The following is a 19,021-nucleotide window of genomic DNA, read 5'->3' as shown; positions in this document are numbered from 1 at the left end:
CTCATCTGGTCCATGCTCATGGGACCCGTGCTCATGTGGTCCATGTTTCCGGGTCTGTAGTGAGATAGAGCCTCGGGGCAGCAGGACTGCCTGGGAGAGACCTCAGAGTGGGAAGTAGCTAGTTTGGAAACAGGAGAGAGGTTTCTCCACCGTCTGGGTTTCAGGGAGTGAACTCGGGCTTGGCAGCAAATGCCTTTATCTACTGAGCTGTCTTGCCAGCCTCACCCAAAGGACTCTTAAGTCAGAGTACCACAGATTCCTGCACAAGCATGACTACTGTAGTTCTGTCGTCAAGGGGCTACAGTTACCAGCTAGCCGAGACGTGGATGGAGCCTGGCCAGGAGTCAGTGGATGAACGGGGAAACAAATTGTTCATATATATTTTGTTGACTCTTAAAAGAAGAATGAAATTATATGTCTGTAATCTCTGTAGAAAAAGTTGACAGTTGAGATCATTATAGTAAGCGGGGCTCAGAAAGACAATGGCATTTTCCTCTCATATGTGGACTCCACATTTTATATGGATATACAGAGTCATTTATGTGAGCCTTTGGGGGACATAGCTCATCCACACTGTCACATGTACTCTGTAGTTGTTGAGACCAGTGTGTTCTTGGACAGGCCCTAGTCAGCTTTAACTGTCAACGTGATACCGCCTAAAGTCACCTAAGGAAGGAAGTCTCAATCAAGACATTGCCCAGATCAGGTTGGCCTCAAACTTGAGGATGCCCTTGAACTCCTGCTCACCGTGGGTAGATTTTAGCCATTTCTCATGGTAGTCAGGCTGGTGGCTCACAGCCCACCACCTTGGCACTTTACGGAGGACTAGGGCCACTCAGTGAGACCTGGTCACAAGTCAGACTTAGTAACCAACAAAAGAAAGCTCTCTCACCTGGGCAAATTAAACTGTTTTCTGTAGCAGTGCTGTTGACTGTGGTAAAGAAAAGTGGCCTTGCTGAAGTGTCCCCTCTTGTCATGAGACTCTGTGTTCACTTCTCTTTTTGTTCCCTGGTTTTCCATGTAGGGTACCAGTTGATTGGCAGCCACTCTGGTGTGAAGCTTTGCAGATGGACAAAGGTATTTATTGGTTTTATTCCAATATCACTGCTATTTTCTGCAACTTATTTTTTATTTCCATTTATTTTGTGCATATGTATGTGTACACATCTGGTCAGAGCGCATCTTACAGGAGTTGGTTTTCCCCTTCACCCTGTAGGCTCTGGGGACTGGACTCAGGTCGTGAGCTTTGGCAGCAGGGCCTGTACTCTCTGAACGGTGTCACTGACTCCCCGTGCCCTGTCAGCGGCATTGATGAACTATGCTTTACCTGCAGCATAACTCCCTCATCCTAGCGTATCCGTAGGGTATCCTAGCGTATCTGTAGGGTACCCTAGCGTATCCATAGGGTATCCTAGCGTATCTGTAGGGTACCCTAGCGTATCCATAGGGTATCCTAGCGTATCCGTAGGGTACCCTAGCGTATCCATAGGGTATCCTAGCGTATCCGTAGGGTATCCTAGCGTATCCGTAGGGTATCCTAGTGTATCCGTCCTAGCGTATCCGTAGGGTATCCTAGCGTATCCGTAGGGTATCCTAGCGCACACATCCATCGCCCTCACCGCAGTCTAACTGTAGGTGTTCTTACCTCTGAAGGAAAGGTCGCGCCCTCTGCGGTGTCCACTCTTGAGTCTCCCTCCGGCTCCCGTGAAGCATTGATCTGCCTTTTGTCTCTACATTAAGTGGCTGATTAGATATTGCAGATGACTGGACTTGTATGTGTGGCCCTTTGTGCCTGCTTTCTGTCACTCGCTGTGCTGTTCCTGTGGCACATCCGTGCTACCCGAGGACACTGTGTGCCACACCTTGTCTGTTCATTGAGCAGCTGGTGGGCACTCCTCGGGTCACTTGTGTGCTTTGGATGTTGAGAATGTGCTGCTGGGGGCCTCGCTCTGTGTACAGGACTTTGTGTGGTGTGTACACTTCCAGGTGTCATTGTTGGATCACAGTAACTAGAACATTTTTTCTTTCAATGAACTTTCTACTTTTCAAAGTGGTTGTACCAGCAGTGTAAGGAGGGACCTCTCCCTTACCACTCTCCACGGTCCCACGAGCCCTTTCTCAGGTCTGTCTCTGTAACCCAGGCTGGTCTCAAATTCATGATTCTCTTGCCTCAGCCTATTGATTTATTTATTTACTTTTGAGACAGGGTCATATGTAGTCCAGGCTAGCCTCAAACTCTTTATGTAGCTGAGCATGGCCTTGTAGTAATAGGAGCTGTGGGCTGTGTCCCGCCACCCAGTTAGCTTTACCCGAGATAATTACACGGACACTGTATTCTTTTAATCACTGCTTGGCCCATTCTCTTCTAGGCTAACTCTCGCACCTGGACTAGCCCATTTCTAATCATCTGTGTGTAGCACCCCAAGGTGCGCTTACCGGGAAGATTCTAGCCTACGTCCATCCTGGGTCGGAGCTTCATCGCGTGTGTCTCAGAGAGCAGAGCTCTCGCCTCTGCCCGCAGGAGTGGAGCATCATGTCTCTCTGAGGCGTCTGGCCCCGAGAGGAGAGCTGTCGAGTCTCTGAGCTCACTTCCTCTTCCTCCCACCTACGTTCTAACCTATCAGGGCAAGCAGCTTCTTTATTTAATCAACCAATGACCTTCCTCCATCATGGCCTTGAACTCCCGATTCTCCTTCCTCTACCACCCAAATGCTGGAATTACATACCTGGTTTGTCTGGTCCTAGGGCTCGAACCCAGGGCCTCCTAAGCACTGGGTAAATGCTGAGTAAGCGTTCCACCCACTGATCCACACCCTGAAGAGCTTTTTTTTTTTTTTTCTTTTTCCTTCTTCCTTAAGGTACAAATATTCTGTGAGATTTTTCCTCTGATCCTTTCTGGTTTCCCACTACCTTTGGGGACGGCGTGCTCAGGCTGCACATTGGTTAATGAGTCCCACATGTTGCGTTCCCCACTTTTCTTTTTTCCAGTCCAGTGATTTTCAGTCATGTCAGATTCAGTGCCGTCTGTGCATACCCAGCAATGTGCAGCGTCCCTCTTACTACTGCTAAATTCAATTTTCAGAGAGTAAATCACAAGCATAATTTTGAAAATTGGTGTTTCATCCAATCTGTAATGAAATGAAAGAGGAAGCACTTTATGTTAAATATGTATTTCCGTGCAAAAATGCTGTGATGCTTCAGTGTGGATGGCTTGGGGAGGGGCCAGCTGCTGAGTCTGGATCGCTTGCTTCTCCTCCTTTTCCTCCTCTTCCTCTTGCATCTCCTCCCCTTCCCTCTTTTTCCCCCCTCCTCTTTCTCTGTCCCTTGCTGTTTCTCCTTTTGCTCTTCTTCCTGCTCTTCCTTCCGTGTGTGCTACTGAGCATCACACCAAGGGCCTTGCATGTGCCAGGCAAGCGTTTTATCACATTCACAGCCGGTCCACCTAAACGGACACATTTAAACTGAGAAAGATTTGAAGTTACTCTGCAGGGGCAGCAGTGAAAAAGCCAGGCTTATTTGTATATAATGAGACAAAGACGGAAGCAGCCCTTCCTTCCTCAAGTAGGGCTGAGAGTCCCAGGGATTCTGTCCCAGTGGGGAAGGTGAGAACAGAGTCTGTACCAACAGGGACTCAGGCCTCGTTTATAAATTGGAATTGGTGTGTAGAGTCCCGAGATGTCACTTGGTTGGGGCTTGGGATGGAATGCCACAGAAAATAGAACTTCTGCTTTGAAGCCCCATAACTTGTTAAGGCCCATGTTTTGTTTCTAATTTATTTATTTTAATTTTAATTTTATAGGGTGTGTGTTTGTGTGTGCGTGTGTATATGTTCACATGAGTGTAGTGCCCCCAGTGGCCAGAAGAAGGCATCGAGTCCTCAGGGGCTGGGGTTGCAGGTGATTGTGAGTTGCCTGATGTGGGTGCTGGGAACGGAACTTGGCGCTTCTGCAAGAGGACCGTGTGGTCTTAACTGCTGAGCTATCTCTCTAGCCCTGTGTCTGATTTGTAATAAGACTTTGAAGATGGTCTTCTTTAAGCTCTTCCTCCCAGAATAGGTGATGTATTGAGAACAGGGATAATTAGCCCTAAAAGGGCTGATCTAAGGTGGATGGCAGACCTGTGGTGACAGTTTCAGAGAAAGTGGATAGGCAACCCTACAATAGTTCTATCACATGAGTATTACAGGCTAATTTTTATTCATTCATTCATTCATTTTAGTCATGGAAATTATTAACAATTTATGTGATATCAGCAGTAATTTTTAGAGCAATTATATTAATGAGAATTCTACTGGCAGTTTTTTTTCCATTTTATTTCTTGACATTTTTTGACACAGGGTCTTACTAAGTAGCCCAGGCTGGCCTTGAACTTCCTATCCCCTTGAGTCCTGGGTTTATAGGTGCACACCCCCACACCTGGCCAGGTTAACCTTGCAGCCCAGCTCCACGCGAGCTGTTGTGCCCGAAGGTGCCCCGGGACTCGGAAACTGGCAGTGCTTTGCCCAGCGGTGTGGATCTGTGCTGGCGTTTCGTACTTTTCCTGCCCTTCTGTGGCTCGTTTTTCTCCCAGATTTGCCACCCTCCTCTCCAATTAGCGATCAGTTATCCCCGTCTCTTTATCTTTCTCATCACTGTTTGTGAACAGATATTCCCAGGGACTGGCAGGAAGGCTCAGTGTGAGGGTGCTTGCCGCCACGTCTGACTGGTTGAGTCAGAAACCATGAGCCATGTGGTGGAAGGAGAGAACCAGGTTTATAAGACTATGCTGATGGTTTTCCAATAAAACATTTTATCATTTAACCGATTAGGGAAGCCACAAATAAATAAGTCTGTGGGGCTGTGGGTGTGGCTCAGTTAGAAGAGTGCTTGCCTAACATGCGCGAAGTCTTGGGTTCCTCCATCTCCAGCACTGGGTAAACTGGTATAGTGGTGTACCCTGGGAACCCCAGCATCCTCAGAAGCTGATGTGTTCAGGAGTGATGTGTTCAGGACCATCCTTGGCTACATAGAGAGTGTAGGACTATCCTGTTACATGTGAGACCCTGTCTCAAACAAACAAGCGAACAAAGCTCCTTTGTTGACTTCCTGGAGGACAGCAGGGATGATGTGAGGGCCAGCATCAGCAGCTGTCACAGACCCGAGCAAGGTCTTCCATGAGTGACCACAGCTTAGTTCTCCTGATCTCAGTGTGTGACTGAGTAGCCCCAGTCTGTAATTCAGCCTCGGTGTTGTATTAAGTCACGAGGCCTGACCTGGGTGACGCTAGATAGTTGTACTGCAGGGTCATGGGTTGCTGCTTGTTTGGAAAATGTGAGTTATCTGTGGGGCAGAGAAGCCCTGACCCAAAGCAGCACTCAGGCTGTGGAGAGGGATGGAGATGCGCTTGCTGAGAGAAGCAAGTGATCTGCCGTTGTCTTGGGTTGTTAGCCCGAAAGATTAGGAGCCTGGCTGGGTCTCAGAGCATGCCAGTGGGGCTTGGGCCTTATGTCTGGGCAGTTCGGGGCTCCTTAGCCAGAGAAGCATGGCTCTCGGGTGTGCTGGGGAAAGGGGTGGAAATACGGGGGCAGCTGTCTGGGTTGGGGCCCCAGACCTGGGGATGTCACAGAAGCAGGAAGTCTCTTGTCCTCCACCTGGAAGGAGAAGGCGATGGAGATCAGTGCTCGCCGCCTCAGCCTCACAGTGAGCCTTGTCAGGCTCAACTCCTTTCTGGCGTGAAGGCAAGTTGCTCCAGCTGAGTTAGGAAGCCCAGGTCTCCTGACAGAGGGTGCTGGGATTCCCACTAGCAACAAATAAGGCGTGTGCTCTTCTGTCCAGCTGGGCCCGGAGTTCCCATGCTGTCTGGAGATACCAGTCAGTCAGGTCGCAGTGAGAAGAGACCATTCTCTACAAAGTAACTAGCCCGAGATCTGCTTCCTTCCCTGCTGGCCTGACACTTTCTTCCCCCATGGGACCATAGCAGTGCCATGGTAACTAGGTGTCTCTTAGAAGGTGATGCCACCTGAGTGTCCAGTCAGGGCAGCCTCTAGGTCCTCAGGAGGCCGAGAGTCTCCTTTTTGCAGAGTGTTCACAGAGGAAGCCCTACCGCAGAAGAGCCCAGGCTGAGAGGCCAACAGGGTGGTGGTGGGGGGTGGGGATACCCTGCTCCCTCAGCAGCAGGGACCAGCAGGGGCCAGGGCTTCCTCAAGATCACTTAACACACTCTGTAAAGGCCAGGGAAGTTGAGTCGGGAAGTTGAGTCGCTGTGGAAAGTGAGAGAGGGAAGGGCTCCAGAACAGTGGATCTCAGCCTTCCTAGAGCTGGGACCCGTCAGCACAGTTCATGCTGTGGTAACCCAACCATAGGATTATTCCATTGCTACTTCATAACCGCCATTTTGCTGCTGTTATGAACCATGATATAAATATCTGATATTCAGGGTGTCTGATAGGCAACCCCTGTGAAAGGATCACTTGACCCCTACAAGGGGTTGAGACCCGCAGGTTGAGTCCACTGTCTAGAGTCTTTTCACTGACAGAATGCCCAGGGTGCTACAGAAAAATCACCTGTCACAGCCAGGACAGGAACAGTCATGACGAAAGATAACCAGCTGCTGTCAGCAGCGGTGCAGTCAATGCACGGGCCAGGCTGAGGCAGCTACAGCAATCGGCTGTCAGTAGTCTTCAAACAAACGAACGAATAACAGACCAGCAAAGAGCAAGGCTAGAAAAACAATGGGGAAGGCCCAATACCACAGGAAAGCAGAAAAACGAATAAAACGGCTTCCCGAGGGCTCAGCAGTCAGGCGGGGTGGCGGGCTGTGTGCTCTGACCTCAGCAGATCGATGGGACAGTTTGCACCCAGGACTAGTCAATAGGATTTACCCAGTCTGGACCACAGAGATCAAAGTAGATTAAACATGAAGCAAGCAAAACAGGAAGTGGAGCCTTGGGGATTTGTGGACTAATGAGCTACTCAATCAACATCTGTGCCATTGGAGGGTCAGGACGAGGATGAGAGAGTGGAGCTGACAGTGGGGACACGCTGGGAAAAGCACAAGTGTGTGTGTGGGCGAGCATGCCCCAGCACATGTGGGGGTCAGAGGACAACCTAGAGGCGTTGGCTCACCTTCCACCGTCTGGGTCACGGGGAACAAACTCAAGTCACCAAGTGTTTTTACCACAGAGCCATCTTGCCCTACGGTGTCATCTTAAGATGACGTCTTTGGGCTGAGACGACTCAGAGGGTAAAGGTCTTGCCTGGTGACCTGAGGTCAATCTCTGGGGCCCACATGGAGGAGGAAGAGTCAGTTCCTCGAAGCTGTCTTTGGACCTTTGCGTGTTGTGATCTGCCTGAGCCTTCTCCCCCACATCTGACACACACGGTAATGATAAGTAAGAAGATTAAAGTGTGCACGCAAGGAAGCAGCGCCTCGCTGTTGCGTTTCTGTTCGTTCACTCAAATGATGGCACGTTTCCTGCTTGTCACAGTCAATGCTGCGGGGCAGAGGAGGTTGCTACAAGCACACGTTCTATGGCATCGAGAGCCATCGCTGCATGGAGGCCACCCCCAGTTTGGCATGTGCAAATAAGTGTGTCTTCTGTTGGCGGTAAGTGAGGACGCACAGGGTGGTGACCAGATGCTGCGCACTGCCCTGGGTGTGCCAGACGCAGCCCCTGTGCTGTGGCGCGGTCTCCAGGAAATTCCTCAGAAGCATGTCAGCCCATGTAGTCCTGTCGTCAGGGTGTTAACCGAATTCGTATTTAAACATTACAGCTAGGGGCTGCAGAATGGCTTAGTGGGTAAGAGCACTTTCTGCTCTGAGAGAGGACTGAGTTTAGCTCCCAGCTGTCGCATGGGCAGTTCACACTGGCCTGGAACTCCAGCTCTAGCGAGATAGGATGATGTGGGAGTGTCATATATCAATCTGTTGATTTCATTGGTTAAGGAATAAAGAAACTGCCTAGGCCCCTTGATAGGCCAACCCTTAGGTGGGTGGAGTAAACAGAACAGAAGGCTGGGAGAAAGAAGCTGAGTCAGTGAGTCGCCATGGTTCTCCCACTCCAGGTAGACGCAGGTTAAGATCATTCCTGGTAAGCCAGCTCGTGAGCTACATGGATATTAGAAATGGGCTAGTCCAGGTGTGAGAGTTAGCCGAGAAAAGGCTAGATGTAATGGGCCAAGCGGTGTTTAAAAGAATACAGTTTCCATGTAATTATTTCGGGGCATAAGCTAAGCTAGTCATGTGGGCGGCCGGGTACCGGGGACGCCAGCCCCGCCGCTCTTATTTCAACAATAGGATGCTCTCTTCTGGTCTTCAGAGGTCATCTGTACATTTACATAACCACACACAGATATACACAGAGAAACATCATAACTGGAAGAAATGATGCCCATATGTTTTGCCTATTCTAAGGAAAGTGAAGAAAAAAGAACTTGCCTAAGAGTAAGAAGTGCTGTGGGTGTGGCTCAGATGGTAGCGTGTTTGTCTCTCATGTATGAAGCCCTGGGTTCCATTCCCAACACTGCATAAACCACACATGGTGGTCCACAGCGTAATTCCAGCACTGGGGATATGGGGGCTGCAGGATCAGAAACTCAAGGCTATCCTCAATTCCGTAGGGAATTTGAGGCCAGCCTGGGCTACATGGGAGTCTGTCTCAAAATGAAAGTCTGGAGTACAGAACTAAAAGCCACACCCACTCTTCCTGAGAAACTCAGTGTTTGGTGTAGGTTGTCCCTTCTAAACCGTGAGCTCCTCTGCTCTCCTCGTGTGGTTTAGGAATGGTCAGTCCACACTGCGAACGTGTTGGCCACAGGTCACCTCATGCTGGTGTCTGTTTTCAGTTAGCATGGTTAACAGCAGGAAAGAGGAGCTAGAGGTGGCTCAGCAGAAGCATTTATTCCCTTTTCGGAGGACCAGAGTTTGCTTTTCTGCACCCATGTTGGGCCATTCTCAACTGTCCATAATTCCAGTTCCAGGGGATCTGATACCCTGTCCCGGGCTTCTTGGACACCTCAACACAGGTGCACATACACCCACAGACATGCCTATAAATAAGTAATCAGAATCAGGTTAGTGTATTTGGTCTACCTGTACCCGACATTGACTCTGAGCTGAGAGCTGAGCAGGTTGCCAAGGGACCTCTAGGACCTCTCTCCACTCATCTCTGCCATGTGCCGTGACTCCAAGTAGGGAGAATCTTTTGAACAGAAGGGCTTTTATCAGACCACCAACTCTGGCTTTCTGTTGGATGGGCTGTGATGTCACAGCAGATGCGGAGGCCTTAGCACTCCACATTATGTTTACAGGCACCACACCAATCCTGTGGGCACTGAATGGCGGTGGAAGATGGACCAGCCAGAACTGATTGTGAAGGAAGCCATCGAGAACCATCAGAACATGATTAAACAGTTCAAAGGTATTTGCCTGCTTGTTTGTTTTTTTCTTTTTCTGAGACAGAGTCTTATTCATCTCAGGCTGGCCTTGAACCTGCTATGTGGTGGAGCGTGACCTTGGCGCTCTGATCCTCCTGCCTCTGTCTCCAGAGTGCTGGGGTTACAGGTATATATATCACCACAGATGGTTTTATCCCTGCTGAGGATGGAAGCGGGGCCTCAGATCGCTAGGCAAACATTCCACCAGTTCCACCAGCCGAGCCACATCCTCTCTGAAAAGGAATGCTAATCCCGTCAGCACCGCCTGGATCCACATGATAGAAGAGTAGCCTCTTTTCTTCTTCCAGTGGGATTTTTGTCTTTGCCAAGCGGGGTCTTTACAAACACCAAGGCTAGCAGAGTGGACCGGTGAAAGATAAGGCCGTTCAGTTCAGCACGACTCGACTCAATAAGTGGTGTTTCAGACTTCTAGAGTCTGACCCTGAGCAGTTTATTTTAGTCATATTGAGCACAGCACAATTTGGAAAGAGTTTCCTGGTGATAAGGAACTCAGTCCCATGTGCACAGCAAAGCTTAAGACATGACTGTATGGGAACAGTAGTAACATACAGTGACTTCTTCCATAAAGATGGGTCCCATAGAGTAACTGAGGAAGCGGGCTCAAGATAAACAAGCTCACCACAGGGTCTGGGGGAGGATTTGGTGTGGCCTGGCCACAAGACAACACAAATGGTCACCAGGCTATTCACCGCCTCTGTTCCTAGCCTTCTGGTTGGAAATAGGTTTATATCTCGTCCTTTGGAGATACAACCCTGTGTGTTTAACATTCCCATTTCCCCTGTGCTTATTCATCCGTGAGCACAAGGATCCACATGTCTCCTACTCTACTGTAAGTCTTTGTGGAGGCCAAACCGTGATAGAAGTATTTGATGTATATTTTGGCCCTTGTAACTTTTTTATTTCCATTAGATGGAAGAATTAAATAATTCCAGGCACAGCTTAGTCCCTTGTGAGACACGGCTTGAAGTTTCTCTTAGAGACAACTTGCCTTCATTCCTCAAAGCCTTTGCTCTTGCTTCATGGTGATCACGAGGTGGCTGTGTGAACTGAACTGATACTTTGGTCTGTGGACATTTTTTGTGGGGCTAGAGAGAGGGGCTCAGCGGTTTGGTGTGTGCCTCTGAGGTGTGTTCCCATCACCTGCTTACAGCCCCTTCCCCCACTCCAGTTCTGGGGCTCTGGTGCCCTTTTCTGGCCTCTGCAGGTACTAACTATACTTATGTGCACATACCTCTTCTCCCCCAGACACACACCTATACTCATAATTAAAAATGAAAATAAGGTAGATGTGGTAGTACACACCTTTAATCCCAGAACGCAGGAGGCGGAGGCAGATGGATCTCTGAATTTAAAGGCCAGGCTGGAGTTTTAGGCCTTGTTACATAGTGAGTCTGAGAAAAAAAATAGTAATCACATTTAAAAAAAAAAGATATGGTCATTGAGGTGGAGTTGTTTGGGAAAGGGTTTCCCAGCGAATGGCCCGTGAGAAGTGGGCACTCTTAATAAAATACTTTCCACATTTCCCACATTGAGGCGGCAGAAGCTCTGCCCTTCATTTTCTAGTTTCCCAGCTCGGTTCTGCCGAATACTTAAATATATTTGGCTCCACTGGCTAGCGCTGGCTCCAGACCCTCCTGTGAGTCAGAGCCATCTGGGGCTGCTCACACGCCGATGGCTGCTCCTTCCAGAGAGGAAGTCTAGCGAGCCGCAGCCTGTGAATGTACAATTCTTTCTCTTCTTGTTTGCTTTCTCTTCTCTTCTATTTTTGAGAAGAGGGTCTTGCTGTGTAGCTCAGGCTGGCCTTGAACTGACCCTCCTGAGTACTGGAATGGCAGATAGGAGTCGCTGTGGCCAGCACCTGTGTGCTTCTCACAGGATTCCAGGAGTCTGTGCTGTTGAACTTGGGTGCAGAATCGAAACCTGCTGTGGGCAGATGGGTTTTTTTTTCTTGCAGCTCGATGGCTTTGTATGACGTGTCCTCCAAGGCCCCCTGTCTGTGCATGGGCAGCTCCCATCCATCCCCATGCAGATATGTGACCTGGAGGGGAGGGAACAGCAGAACAGCCCAAGAGTGAACCACTGTTTCCTTGAGGATGGCTGGAAGGTGACCCATTTCCAACAGAGGTCACTAGTGTTCACCCACAACATAAACGTGCCTTCACTGGGGGAGAGAGAGAAGCTGGACTCTTAGCCATGGAGACAATGCCCTGTCTGGAATCCAGCTGACTGCTTAGACTTCTGCTCAGTTTCTGCTCGACACTGTGAGCCCCTATCCTTTTGTCTGTTCGTATCTTGCTATGTATGCTTTTACTATGGCTTGCTGTCTACCTGACAAACTCACTTAGAACTGTAAGTACAGCCATCCACGTAGCTTATCCTCTGATTGAGTAGAATAGTTAACTACAGCTCTCAGTGATGAATTGACATTTCTTAAATCTGTGTGGTCTTGACTCCTCCAGCACCAAGGTCTTCAGTTTCTTTTCATATGTAGTAGCAACAACAACAAAAAAGCCAAAACAAAAAAAAAATGAATAAAAGTTCTTTTGTTATATGAATATCTTCATAGGCCAGGTGTGTGGTATATGCCTTTGGTGCCAGCACATGTAGACTCTGAGTTCAAGACCATCCTGGTCTATATAGTGAGTTTCAGGCCAGCCAAGGCTATGTAGTAAGGTCCTGTTTCAAACAAAACAAAAACAAATCTTTATAAGTCCTAGTCACTGTTTTTTTGAAAATCAGGGGATTTGTTTCTCCTTTGGGTTTTCTCAGGTGACTCTTTTATTTCATGAATTTTAAAAATGATTTTTTTTTTTTGTTTTATGTGTATAGGTGTTTTTATTTGCATTTGTATCTGTTCACTATGGGCATGCAATACCTACAGAGGCCAGAAGAGGATGTCAAACAACGTGGATTGGAATTACACACTCTTGCTAGCTGTAGTTAGGGTATACTGGGAACCAAACCCAGATTCTGCAAGAGCAATAAGTGCTTCTAACTGCTGAGCCATCTCTCCAGTCCTGTAACTAATTTTTAAAAATGTTATATTTGTGTTTGTGTGTCTGTTTATATGTAGCTGTGTGAGTGTGTGTGTGTGAGTGTCATGGCATACATGTGGAAACCAGAGGATAACTCATGGAGACAGTTCTCCTACCTTTACATGGCTTGTGGTTTAAATGCAGGTTGCCAGGCTTGTTACCTGCTGAGCCATCTTGCTGACCCAGTTGTCGTTGTGAAACAAGGTCTTATGCCGCTCTGGCTGACTGGAACTCACCGTGTAGACCAGACTGGCCTTGAACTCAGGGATCTGTCTGCCTCTGCCTTCTGAGTGTTGAGACTAAAGTCTGCACCAGCTTGCTTTAGTTATTTATTTGATAAATTCTCACCATGTAGGCCAGGCTGTTGTTGAACTGCATCCTCCTGCCTCAGCTTCCCACCAAATACTGGGATTCCAGACGTGCATCCAGTTTCACAGCTTGCCCTTAAAGATGAAGCTCTGGGTCTCATTTTGAGCCCAGGAGGGGTCTGTGCTCTGGTCTCCCTAGGTCTGCACTGTCCCTGGAGACTGGCCTGGAGGGAGCTCATTTCCTGAGGTGTAGGGTAATGCCCAGGCCTCAGGGATCGCTGCTCCTCTCCCTGCCCCACCGCACCCACGGCTCCAGACACCGCACCGAAAGGAGATGTGTGCTCACCTCCTTGTTAGAACTACACCCTTTCCTAAGTCAACAATAGGAGAAGCTGATTGGGAGACATCAGAATAGAATTGTTGCCTGCACGTGTGTCTGCCCCGCTGTCTCCCTGCAGGAGATTGAGGCAGGATGGTGAGTCTGAGACTTGCCTCATAAAACTGAAAAAAGAGCTGGGTGGAGGGGACAGAGACAGAGAAGGGAAGAGAGGGAGCATGTTAGTGTCATTTAGGCTCTGCAGATTAATATGGCATTTGTATGCTGTAACCAGAAATTCTCAGAAACAGTTTTTCTTCTTCTGCTTCATTCTCCTCCTCTTTATCACCCGCCGTGCATATGAGGTCCTCCTTTCTCCTCTTAGCAGCTGTCGGGGCTCCTCCACCCCAGCCTATCTCTACAGCTTCACTCTCAGATAGCACGTCAGCCTGGAGGTGTGGCTCAGCCACGAGAGGGCTTGAAGCCCTGGGCTCCAGCCCTAGACTGGGTGTGGTGGTGCACACTTGTAGTCCCAGCACTGGGGAAGTGGAGGCAGTAGGATCAGGAGTTCAAAGCCAGCCTTGGCTGTGTATTAAATCCAAGGCCTGTCTGGGCTAGGTGTAGCCATGCCTCAAGAACAAAGAATCATACCCCAACAACAACAGAAAGAATGGCTTTTATCCTAACTTGAGATTCTTTGTTTTCTAGAGCAGCTCCCCACCCTGCTGGGGAGGCACCCACTCCTTCCAGTAGGCCTGGCTGCTCAGCTCATGATTTCGCTTTTGAGGTCATGGGTCTTGTTGCCCATTGTCTCTGGTTTTCTAACATTAGCACACTGACCAGCCTAGAGCCGTTTTGTGTTTTTTTCCCCTTCTTCTTCAGATGCTTCCCTTCTGTGCTCTGGGTTGGGTGAGCAATCATTGTCTCTTCAGCTCCTCCACCCAGGCATTAGGCTGGCTTTCTTCTCACGTCCCTTGTTGGCATCGTTATACACAAGCACAATTAACCGCACATTGATCAAAAGTGGGTCAGGACTTCAATGCAGCTCAGCCTGTGCTCCTCCGGAACACCACCCTGATGGACGGGCACAGTCTTGGGGAGTGAGCCCTGGGCCACCAAGTGGGTGACTGCACTGTTGAGCACGTCCTGGGTCCTGGGTTAAGATGCAGATGAAATAGACACTTGTTGCTAGAGTTCCTGTTTGTACTTAGAACAGACACACAAAAGGCTGCTGAAGGCCACACGGGTCAGTGGCACGGAGGTGCAGAGAGCGTGTGCAGCTTGCTTCCTTGTTCTATCCTTTATGATAGAAAATCCTGACTGCCCAGAACTGGAGTTGCCGAGGGTTTTGAGCTGCCGTGTGGGTGCTCAGACCAAACCCAGGTCCGTGGCAGGAGCAGCAAGTACTCTGAACCTCTGAGCCATCTCTCCAGTCCCTGTCTTCTGAAAGTGATTTACGAAAGGGGTGGAGAGTGGCAGAACACAAAAGTCTGACGTTGTAGGAGCCGAGGAGATAGTTCAATGCTTGTTGTACAAGCTTACACCCTGAGTTCAATCCCCACAAACCACAAAAGAAATCTGGGCACAGTGGCTTGTGCATGTCATCCCAGTGCTGGGGAGACAGAGGCAGATGGATCTCTGGGGCTTTGCTTCCTCGGCATCTACAGGCTGTGAGAGACCCCATTTCTATACGAGGGCTGGTGCCTGAGGAATGAGGATGTTGCCCTCTGATCTTACATGTGCAACCAATGCAAACACGTGCACACACCTGACATTGTGAAGTCTCCATCAAATGTTTGTCATGGCTGTCGCTCCCAGCAAGATGTTTAGCCAGGACCTCTATCATTGTGAGAACAAAGAAGGGAATGTTTCATTTCCCATTAGCCCTGACTTCAGATATGGAGATACTTGAGCATGGTGATGTACTCACCTGGTACTCAGGAGGCTGAGGCAGGAGGATAGCAGGTTCCAGAACACCTTGGGCTTCATAGTTTGAAGCTAGCTTGGATTTCACAGTAAGACCCTGTCCGAAGTAACCAAGAAGAAATAAGAATATTGTGTTGGGACCAGTGTGTCATTGTGCCATGCTGTGTTCGTGTGGCCCATCCTAGCACCAGGTGAACTGCTTCAGTTCGCTCCTTAGTTCATCTGATGAACTTTCTGGTGACGATTCAGGATGAGAAAGCTGGCGGGGATGAGGCAGTGGTGCAGAAGTTGCTTAGCAACATCCAAACTGGGAAAACTCGGAAGGGTTAAGATTTTGTAAATTGGAGTGTGTGTGTGTGTGCATGCTGTTTCTGGAAACCATCCTCTCTTTTAGAGTCGTTTAGAGCCCACGTTTGCACACTTCGTATACACTCAGCTGTCTGACAGACGGTTCAGCTTCATGTCTGACTTTTAACACTCTGCGTACTTCCCCTCTCTCTGTCAGTTAGGTTTCTGGTTACCTTGTTGGTTTGGTTGCTGCTTTTGTCTCTTGGTCAGGGTTCGGTAGCTCTGCCCACACACTCTAAGCCGCGCTGTGGGCCTCCTTATTCTCTCTGGACAGTCAGCAGAACCCGTGCTGATTGCACCTTCCACATAGACTCAGCTCACACCACACTAGCCACATTCCTGGTCCCTCAACTCTCACCGTCTTGCTCCGTGTCACCAGCAAGCCTTCATTTTTGCTTATTTATTTTTGTTTTGTTTGTGTGAGTGTGTGTGTACTGCCTCCCAGTCTCGTGTGGCCCAGGCTGGCCTCCCACTCACCATGTAGCTGAGGATAACATTGAGATTGTGGCCCTTTGGCCTCCTCTTCCCAAATGCTAGGGTTACAGGTGTGCACCCAGTGCCTGATGGGCAAGCACTTGGCCAACTGAGCCGCATCCGCAGCCCCTAATTTCATTCTTGTTCTCCCTCTCCAGTCACCATGTTGAGCACTGGCTGGGGAAGAGAAGGCCAGAGCCCTGCCCCAGGGTATCGGACTGGCCTCGGTAGAGTCAGATTTGAGCCCGGTGCCTCTGCCTAGCCCCACAAGGCCTAGCCAGCACTTCCTTGTTCCCCAGGCGGAGTCGGAGGCTGATCCACCTTCTCTTCTGCTGCTCACGGGGAGTTTAAAGTTAACCAGGCTCGTTAGGCTCAGCGCTAGGTTGTCTTGGCAACACAGACTGAGTTTAAGGATCAAGTTTTATTTAAAACTTGGATTTATTTGAGTTAAATCTTAGATTTTGATAACGCAAGAAAAACTCTCACTCAGAAATCCTGACAGGAAATGCACATGCAGAGTGTCGGGCACACAGATGCCATCTGTCACTTTTAGCTTTTTGACCTGCGTTGCGGTGATTAGATCCCAGGTGGGGGCAGGGGCGCGGACCTTCATGTTTTTATTTCCAAGTCCATTTTCTGTTCTTGGTTATTGTTGGGGTGGTAGTGGCAGTACTCACTGATTGTGTATGTGTGTACACATGTGCGTGCTCGAGCTCACAAGCAGTTGTCCTTCCGCAGGCTCTGCTCATCCTGTTATTTTTATTTTATTTTATTTTATTTTTTTTGGTTTGTTTGTTTTGAGATAGGGACCTGAAACTTACCAAGTAGGTGAGGCTGGCTGACATTGAGCCAGGCACTCTCCTGTGTTTGCATCCCAGCGTTTTGTTTTCTTGAGACCGAGTCTCACTATGTAGTCCTGGCTATCCAAGAACGTGCTTGGTAGACCAGGCTGGCTTCAAACTCAGCTGAGATACACCTGCCTCTGCCTCCTGAGTGCTGGGATTAAAGGCCTGTTCTCACTACCGCCTGGTGAGAATTGAGTTTTAAGGTGGGTGTGGTGGCTTGCTCCTGTAATCGCGGCTCTGGGGCTGAGGCAGGAGCATTCTGGTCCAGCCTGGGCCACAAAGTGAGCTCCCATTTCAAAGAATAGGGAAGGAGTTTCCGCTAAAGTCACAGCGCCATTGGTGGTGGAAGTGTTGTGCTGTGTCTATGCCTTGCTCTGACTTAGCTCTTCCCTGGGTTCTCAGGTGTGCCAGGGCTCAAGGCAGAGCGTTTTGAAGAGGGGATGGAGGTCAAGCACTGTGCGTTGTCACTTGTGGGGGAGCCCATAATGTACCCAGAGATCAACCGGCTTTTGAAGCTGCTCCACCAGCAAGGGATCTCCAGCTTCCTCGTCACCAATGCACAGTTCCCCGAGGAAATCAGGTGAGCTGCCTGGCGTCTCAGCCTAGGTGAGGCTAGAGGCACCCATTCCTTCTTCTGAAGCGTGGGTGTGGTGGCTCAGTGCTCTTCACATAAGGTGTGTGGGCTGGGTGCATTTCCTGTCCTTTGGAGATTCTTCCAGTGACCTGGGATGCAGGTGGCCCGTTGATCCAGACATGACACAGTTAGGAGTTTCCACCTGCATGAGCGCGTGGCAGAACTCATGAGGAGACCCTGTCTAACTGTCCAACTGCTACGCCGTGGCTGCAAGTCTCAGACTAGGCTTCATTTCATCTTCCCATTGAAACCTAGTGTTCAAAGATTGACCAGGATTCAAATAATTAGTGTGATGTTTCAGCTTATTAGACTTCCTGTTGTGTTGCATTCTGAACTCACTGTGGCTGGGCTGTAGCTCAGGAGTGGAGTCTTCCCTAGCTGCACATGGCCTTAGCTTCCATTCCTAGCTCTGCCAGAAAGAAAACAAAATAGGTGCTTTGGACACGTGGGCCAGATGGACCCTTCTAGACCAGAGCAGTGCTGAGTTGTCTCTTCCAGACGATAGATTTTATGTCATGGGATCTGATGGAGGCAGTATTTTTTCTTTTGTTTCCTTTTTCATTACCAAGGAACCTCACACCAGTTACTCAGTTGTACGTGAGCGTGGATGCCAGCACCAAAGACAGCCTGAAGAAGATCGACCGCCCGCTCTTCAAAGATTTCTGGCAACGGTTCCTAGACAGTTTGAAAGCTTTAGCTGCAAAGGTAAGAGTTCTGACATCATCCTAAAAAGGAGTAAATAAGGAAAGAAAATGAATGGAGTTGTGTTGACTTCATCTTTCTTTAAAATACGGAAAGATTAAAATACTTGCTTTTCTTTTGGATTTTTCTTTATATTATTTTTTGAAAATTTATGTGTGTGAGTGTTTTGCCTGCATGTATACTGTGTGCATGCCTTGTACATCGAGCTGAGAAGAGGGTGTGAGACCCCGGCCGTGTGGGTGACAGGGCCTGAATCTGGGCCTCTGCGAGAGCAACTAGTACTTCAAGGCACAGAGCCGTTTTTTCAGAGCCAGAGGAGGGTAGCAGGTGTTTGTGAGCTCCCCATGTGGATGCTGGACGGCAAACTTGTGCAGGAGCAGCAAGTACTGCTGACTGCTGAGCCCTCTCCAGTCCTACACCTTCAGTTTTTAAGTATTTATTATTATTGGGTTATATGCATGTATGGGCACATACCAAGGCATGAAGACAGTATTTGGGGTTGGTTTTCTCCTTCTACTTCGTTGAGGAAGGATTTCTCAGTTTTATTCATTGAGCCTTACTGGCTTTCGGACTCAGAAAAAAATATTCAGATTTTTTTGAGGTGTAAAGGGCATTTCCCATGTGGTGACTCTTACCAGGTTTCTCTTTAGTGTGTTGACTTTATGTCCATTTGATGTCTTCTTCCTGTCATGCATTTAAAAAGAATAACATCTCCACAAGGTCCATAGTGCAGTGTGCTGGGTAGCAGCATTCAGCATGCCTACTTAGGATGTCAACAGACAACCTTTGTTTAAGTATAAAGCTGATTTCCAGACATTTTTGGAATTGAGTATGTGAGCTCCTGAGTAACCGAGTGTCGGTGTGAGCTCCTGAGTAACTGAGTGTCGAGTGTCAGTGTGAGCTCCTGAGTGTCGGTGTAGGCTCCTGAGTAACCGAGTGTTGGTGTGAGCTCCTGAGTAACTGAGTGTGTCGGTGTGAGCTCCTGAGTAACCGAGTGTC

At 48.9% G+C, this 19,021-nt stretch overlaps 1 protein-coding gene across 1 annotated transcript in view; it reads left to right on the top strand.

Annotated features, from left to right (window-relative positions):
- Positions 1 to 19,021, top strand: part of LOC101979151 (S-adenosyl-L-methionine-dependent tRNA 4-demethylwyosine synthase) — an 81,678-nt gene that overhangs the window by 18,519 nt on the left and 44,138 nt on the right. The window contains exons 9-13 of the mRNA XM_005344675.2: positions 1,025 to 1,077; positions 7,466 to 7,584; positions 9,288 to 9,397; positions 17,089 to 17,266; positions 17,890 to 18,025. Of these exons, the coding sequence (XP_005344732.1) occupies positions 1,025 to 1,077; positions 7,466 to 7,584; positions 9,288 to 9,397; positions 17,089 to 17,266; positions 17,890 to 18,025 (596 nt within the window). The remainder of the gene's footprint in view (positions 1 to 1,024; positions 1,078 to 7,465; positions 7,585 to 9,287; positions 9,398 to 17,088; positions 17,267 to 17,889; positions 18,026 to 19,021) is intronic.

Source organism: Microtus ochrogaster, chromosome 2 (assembly GCF_000317375.1).
Source record: "Microtus ochrogaster isolate Prairie Vole_2 chromosome 2, MicOch1.0, whole genome shotgun sequence".
NCBI classification, from domain to species: Eukaryota; Metazoa; Chordata; class Mammalia; order Rodentia; family Cricetidae; genus Microtus; species Microtus ochrogaster.
This window is presented reverse-complemented; position numbering and strand designations above follow the sequence as displayed.